The sequence below is a fragment of the Epinephelus moara genome, chromosome 1 (assembly GCF_006386435.1).
Source record: "Epinephelus moara isolate mb chromosome 1, YSFRI_EMoa_1.0, whole genome shotgun sequence".
Lineage (NCBI taxonomy): Eukaryota > Metazoa > Chordata > Actinopteri > Perciformes > Serranidae > Epinephelus > Epinephelus moara.
Genome location: NC_065506.1, coordinates 49,376,658 through 49,382,994, shown reverse-complemented (window position 1 = coordinate 49,382,994; position 6,337 = coordinate 49,376,658). Strand labels below are relative to the sequence as shown.

Sequence of the window (6,337 nt, the reverse complement as noted above, 5' to 3'; positions counted from 1 at the left end):
AGAGGTTACATAAAACCAGAGTGACCGTCCTCTACTGACCAATCAGACTGCAGGGTTTCTAGCTCCACCTTTTAGTACCAGATCTGTGTGCTAGGTACCCCAACAGAGGGGGGACCAAACATGGGGACGCTAAGGAACGTTTCTGTTGGGACCATCCACAACTTTTACTGTGGGAACAGAAAAATAGAGAACTGAACTGAACAGCTTGGTGGAAACGGGGCTTAACTGTCACTGACACTAACAGAGTCGGTGATGAGGGACGGTCACCGACTCTCCAACAGATTCGCAATTTGATAAAATTTGATTTTATGCTTTAGATTCGATTGAATTAAATTTGCTTCTTCCTACAATCATCTTTGATATTCTGTGACCAGATTTACTTTGTAGTTTATGCTTTCTATGATAGTATTCCTCCAGAAGTTTAATCTTTTCCTCCTCTGACCAGCACGGTTTTCTTGTCTTCTCTTCTTCTGCCGTTTTTTCTACTACTCTACTAAGCGTGAGTCCAAGCAAACAAACAGTCTCCATGGAAACTTTTACCGCTGATATGTACACACAAAAACTACATACGTCATTTCCAACACATAATCTTGTATTTATAAAAGTGTGTAGTGAGAATGTGTGCACCTCATGCACAGACCAGCGTACACACAGAAAGCTGCAGGTGAGATGACAAAGAAGACATGCAATATAAGATGAGAGATATAACCTTGGAGTAAACTCGAGGGCTGGGAGGTGAGAACTGAGGACAGAGCTTTAACACCACAAACCTGAGAGTTTCCAGGGTACAGTTTGGACTCTGCAGTCCAGCAGACAGAAGTTTCACTCCTGAGTCTGTCAGGTTGTTGTCACTCAGGTCCAACTCTTTCAGACTGCAGGACTGTGAGCTGAGAGCTGAGGACAGAGCTTCACAGCTTCTCTCTGAGAGGTTACAGCCGCTCAGCCTGAAGAGGAACCAGCAATACAAACAAAATGACAAAATGCAAAAAGCTACATCTGATCTGTATAGTTATGTGTGCACCTACACAGCTTTGCTGGAAGTTTTGACCACTGGCAGCAGCCTCAGAAAAGCCTCCTCTGAAGCAGAGTATTTCTTCAGGTCAAACACGTCCAGGTCTTTATCTGACGACTGTAAGATGAAGACAAGAGCTGACCACTGAGCAGGAGACAGAAGATATCTGGAGAGATTTCCTGATCTCAGGGACTGTTGGATCTCCTCCACTAGAGAACGATCGTTTAGTTCATTCAGACAGTGGAACAGATTGATGCTTCTCTCAGCAGACAAAGTCTCACTTATCCTCTTCTTGATGTACTGGACCGTTTTGGTCTGTGAGCTACTTCCTGTCTGTGTCAGCAGGCCTTGTAGGTGTTTCTGATTGGTCTGCAGTGAGAGACCCAGGAGGAAGCGGAGGAACAAGTCCAGGTGTCCATTTGGACTCTGTAAGGCCTTGTCCACAGCACTCTGGTGGAGATATTCTTGATTCTGTTTGTCTCTAAATAATTTAGACCGGAGGGATGTTGTTTGTTGTTGTTCTTCCATCAGATTGACTCCAGAGTTGATGAAGGTCAGATGGACATGAAGAGCAGCCAGAAACTCCTGAACACTCAGATGGACGAAGCAGAGTCCTCTCTCCTCTTTAAAGATCTGTGTGAACACTCCTGAGTACACTGAGGCTGCTCTGATATCCATGCCACACTCTGTCAGGTCTGATTCATAGAAGATCAGGTTGCCTTTCTGCAGCTGATCAAAAGCCAGTTTTCCCAGAGACTCAATCATCTTCCTGCTCTCTGGACTCCAGTGATGATCTGTCTCAGCTCCTCCATCATACTTGATGTTCTTCACTTTGGTCTGAACCACCAGGAAGTGGATGTACATCTCAGTCAGGGTCTTGGGCAGCTCTCCTTCCTCTCTGGTCTTCATCACATCCTCCAGAACTGTAGCAGTGATCCAGCAGAAGACTGGGATGTGGCACATGATGTGGAGGCTTCGTGATGTCTTGATGTGGGAGATGATTCTGCTGGCCTGCTCCTCATCTCTGAATCTCTTCCTGAAGTACTCCTCCTTCTGTGGGTCAGTGAACCCTCTGACCTCTGTCACCATGTCAACACAGTCAGGAGGGATCTGATTGGCTGCTGCAGGTCGTGTGGTTATCCAGAGGCGAGCAGAGGGAAGCAGTTTCCCCCTGATGAGGTTTGTCAGCAGCACATCCACTGAGGTGGACTCTGTAACATCAGTCAGGATCTCATTGTTGTGGAAGTCCAGAGGAAGTCGACACTCATCCAGACCGTCAAAGATGAACACAACCTGGAACTCTTCAAACCTGCAGATTCCTGCTTCTTTGGTTTCAGTAAAGAAGTGATGAACAAGTTCCACCAAGCTGTACTTTTTCTCTTTCAGCACATTCAGCTCTCTGAAAGTGAATGGAAATGTGAACTGTATGTCCTGGTTGGCTTTGTCTTCAGCCCAGTCCAGAGTGAACTTCTGTGTTAAGACTGTTTTCCCAATGCCAGCCACTCCCTTTGTCATCACTGTTCTGATTGGTTCATCTCTTCCAGGTGAGGCTTTAAAGACGTCTTCTTGTCTGATGGTTGTTTCTGGTCTGTCTGGTTTCCTGGATGCTGTTTCAATCTGTCTGACCTCATGTTCATCATTGACCTCTGCAGTCCCTCCCTCTGTGATGTAGAGCTCTGTGTAGATCTGATTCAGGAGCGTCGGGTTTCCTGCTTTAGCGATCCCCTCAAACACACACTGGAACTTCTCCTTCAGGTTACACTTTAGTTTATGTCGACACGCTGCAGCATACGTTCCTGAATTAACACACAACAAATTAAACTGGTGAGATGATCCCACAGGTAATCAGGAAATCTAAACATTAAATTTTTTCCTCTAGCAGTTTAATTCAGCCCATCAGTGGAGGACTCTGATCTTATGTAGATTTCGGCCGCTCATTAACAGGAAAGTTTTAAATATAAACGTCTCCCATGTTGCCTCCGTTTCCTCTCTTTATCATGTTAAATCTTTATAGAAATCCTCTTACTGCTCTGCAGACAGTCAGCCAGCTCCTCCTGCTTCATTCTCCTCAGGAAGTTCAGTGTGATCCTCAGAAATGCCTCTCTGCTGCTCCTCCTCTGCTCGTCATCCTCACCACCCAGCACCTCTTCATCCTCACTCTGACCCTCTAAGCATTCTGGGTAATGTGAACTCAGAGCCTTCTGGATCTTCTTCAGCTCATTCTTCACAAAAGTGAGGATGTTCTCTTCGAGCAGCTGCAACAGATTCATAGACTTAACATTTCATATAAAGAACATAACACAAGATTCATCTGTCAGTCTGAAGGCCTGCTGGTCTGAACACAGCAGCACGGTGACTGTAAAGTCCAGTTCAGACCAAAGATTGGTAACCAGTAGAAACCATTTACAACGTTGCAGATAAAAGTGTCAGCGGTGTGAACTGGCCGGTCTGAGCTCGACTCAAGCCGGCTGATGATGTCACCTGGCACTCAGCTGGTCAAATGGCCGGCGGCTGGTTTTAAAGCACGTCACCTGTTTCAACAGCCAATCAGCTTGTAGTGAAGTCTGCTGGTCAAGTCAAAATGACCACAGATGGCGTGTTGGCTTGCTGCAGCAGGTGCTCCTCTGTTTACGTCCTCACAGTGTGCCGGTGTCAGACGGTGGGTCGCTGCTGCTGCTGGCTGTATGTGCTTAAGCCCCGCCCACACACACACACACTCTCATTGACTGATGAATTGGTGCTGGTTATTTATATTATTGTGGCGTATTGATTATGAATACAGTCCATCTGATGCTGGTTTTGTTTCATCACTGTAGCCAGTATCTCACTATCACTATCCTCATTCAGATTTTAAGAAGCTACAAGTTATATTCAGCCACAAAATAACTAAGGAAATCATAGCGGACTTCAGGAAATCCAACCACACTGAGCACTCTGCCCTCTTTATCCACTGGGAGGAGGTTGACAGGGTAGAGAGTATTAAGTTCCTTGGAGTTCACATCTCGACCGACCTCACCTGGACCACGCACATCTCTCACCAGATGAGGAAAGCCCAACAGAGACTGTATTTCCTCAGAAAGTTAAAACACGCTCACCTCCCTCACCACCTGCTCACTTCTACCGGTCAGCTATAGAGAGCATCCTGACCTACTGTTGCACTGTGTGGTTCTCCAGCTGCACAGAGGAGAACAACTTCCTGTCGACGTTACAGATCAGAAGCACAGAGAGTTGTTGACTAGAGATGATACGCCGTCTCATGGTGGTCACTTCCTGTCGACGTTACAGATCAGAAGCACAGAGAGTTGTTGACTAGAGATGATACACCGTCTTATGGTGGTCACTTCCTGTGAACCAGCAGCTTCTTACAACATTGCAGAACGCCACATAGCAAGTAGTCACCTGTTTCACCCCGTCTTGTCGTGAATCTTTGGTCTGAACTGGACTTTAAGACCTGAATGACAGTTTAACATTTTCCCTATGGTTGATGTAGTTGATGTGTGTTTGTTCATGTATGCACCAAAAATACGGAGTCCAGGTCTGTTTGAAGCTGCTGGGCAGATTGATCACTGAGAACCTCTGAGCTCTGAACACTGCGGAGAAACAATTTAAGGACATTTAATGACTCAACACATGTCTAATATAGAGGTCTTTTTTCATGTTAACAAAAGCTGTAGTTTTCCGAGTTTGCTCACATCTCAGACTTCAAGCCAGAAAAGATTTGTGCTGTGATGATAATCTCAAATGTACTGAGAACCCTCAGATTCATATGGATGAAACCAAAGATGTGGCCAATCAGCACAGGTTCAAGATTAGAGTCACCAATTCAGTATCTGACCAAATGTCTCCCCTTCTGTTCCTGAGATATGACGTTAAAACATGATGATGTCACAGTCAAGCTGACCTTTGACCTTCATTATTTTATCCTGTTAGACATTTGTGTCAATTTTTTTCATAATTAGTGTATGAATTCTTTAGTTATGGCTAAAAACATGTTTTGTGAGGTCACAGTGATTTGACCTTTGACTTTCAACCACCAAATTCTAATCGGTTCATTACTGAGTCCAAATGGACCTTCGTGACAAATTTGAAGGAACTACTTCAAGGTGTTCTTGAGGTATTGCAATCAAGAGAATGGGACCGATGCAAGGTCATAGTGATCTTGACCCCCGACCCTTGACCACCAAAACATACTCAGTTCATTCCATGTCCACGTCAACCTTTGAACCAAATTGTAAGAAATTCCCTCAAGGTGTTCCTGAGATATTTTGTTCAAAAGAATGAGAAAGACAAGGTCACAGTGACCATCACCTTTGACCACCAAAAACTAATCAGTTTATCGTTGAGTCCAAGTGGATGTTTGTGCCAAATTTGAGCAGGATGAGCTGATTAGTTTTTATGTGGTCACAGGTCAAAGTTCAAGGTCACCATGACCTTGTCTGTCTCATTCTCGTGAACACGATATCTCAAGAACACTGATAGGGAACTTCTCTAAATTTGGCACAAACATCCACTCAGACTGAAGAGCAAATTGCATTTGTATAGTGGACCTGCATTTGTACAGCGTCTTTCTGGTCATCTGACCACTCAAAGCGCTTTTTACACTACGAGTCACATTCACCCATTCACACACACATTCATACACTGGTGGCCGAGGCTACCATCCAAGGTGCCACCTGCTACTCAGTTTTAACACACTCACACACCGATGGAACAGCCATTGGGAGCAATTTGAGGTTCAGTATCTTGCTCAAGGGTACTTAGACATGCAGACTGGAGGAGCCGGGGATCGAACTGATGATCTTCCAATTGGTGGACGACCCGCTCTACCTCTGAGCCACAGCCGCCGCAACTGATTGGAATTTTGTGGTCGAAGGTCAAAGGTCAGTGTGACCTCACAAAAAATGTTTTTGTCCATAACTGAAGAATTCTTACATTAATTATGACAAAACTTCACACAAATGTCTAACAGGATAAAATAATGAAGGTCAAAAGGTCAAAGGTCATCTTGACTGCGACATCATATTGTTCTGCATAAAACACTTTCCTGGCCATTACTCAGGAAAGATCAAGGAGAGGCACTTCTGGGAAAACATCTTTAAAACCTGGACAAGGAGAGACCCAGTCACCAACAATGATGTGCAACAGATTTAAAAACCTGGATGAGCACCAATTTCCTGATGTTAAATTCAGACAAAACTGAAGTTATTGTTCTTGGCCCCAAACAACTCAGAGACTCTTTATCTGATGACATAGTTTCTCTAGATGGCATTGCTCTGGCCTCTAGCACTACCGTAAGAAACCTCGGAGTAATATTTGATCAAGATT

The 6,337-nt window shown here is 44.7% G+C and overlaps 1 protein-coding gene across 1 annotated transcript in view; it reads right to left on the bottom strand.

The window, feature by feature from the left end:
• LOC126396339 (NLR family CARD domain-containing protein 3-like) overlaps positions 1 to 6,337 on the bottom strand; it is a 13,157-nt gene that overhangs the window by 3,340 nt on the left and 3,480 nt on the right. The window contains 5 exon segments of the mRNA XM_050054359.1: positions 628 to 763; positions 766 to 944; positions 1,026 to 2,808; positions 3,039 to 3,267; positions 4,530 to 4,593. Coding sequence (XP_049910316.1) covers positions 628 to 763; positions 766 to 944; positions 1,026 to 2,808; positions 3,039 to 3,267; positions 4,530 to 4,593 — 2,391 coding nt within the window.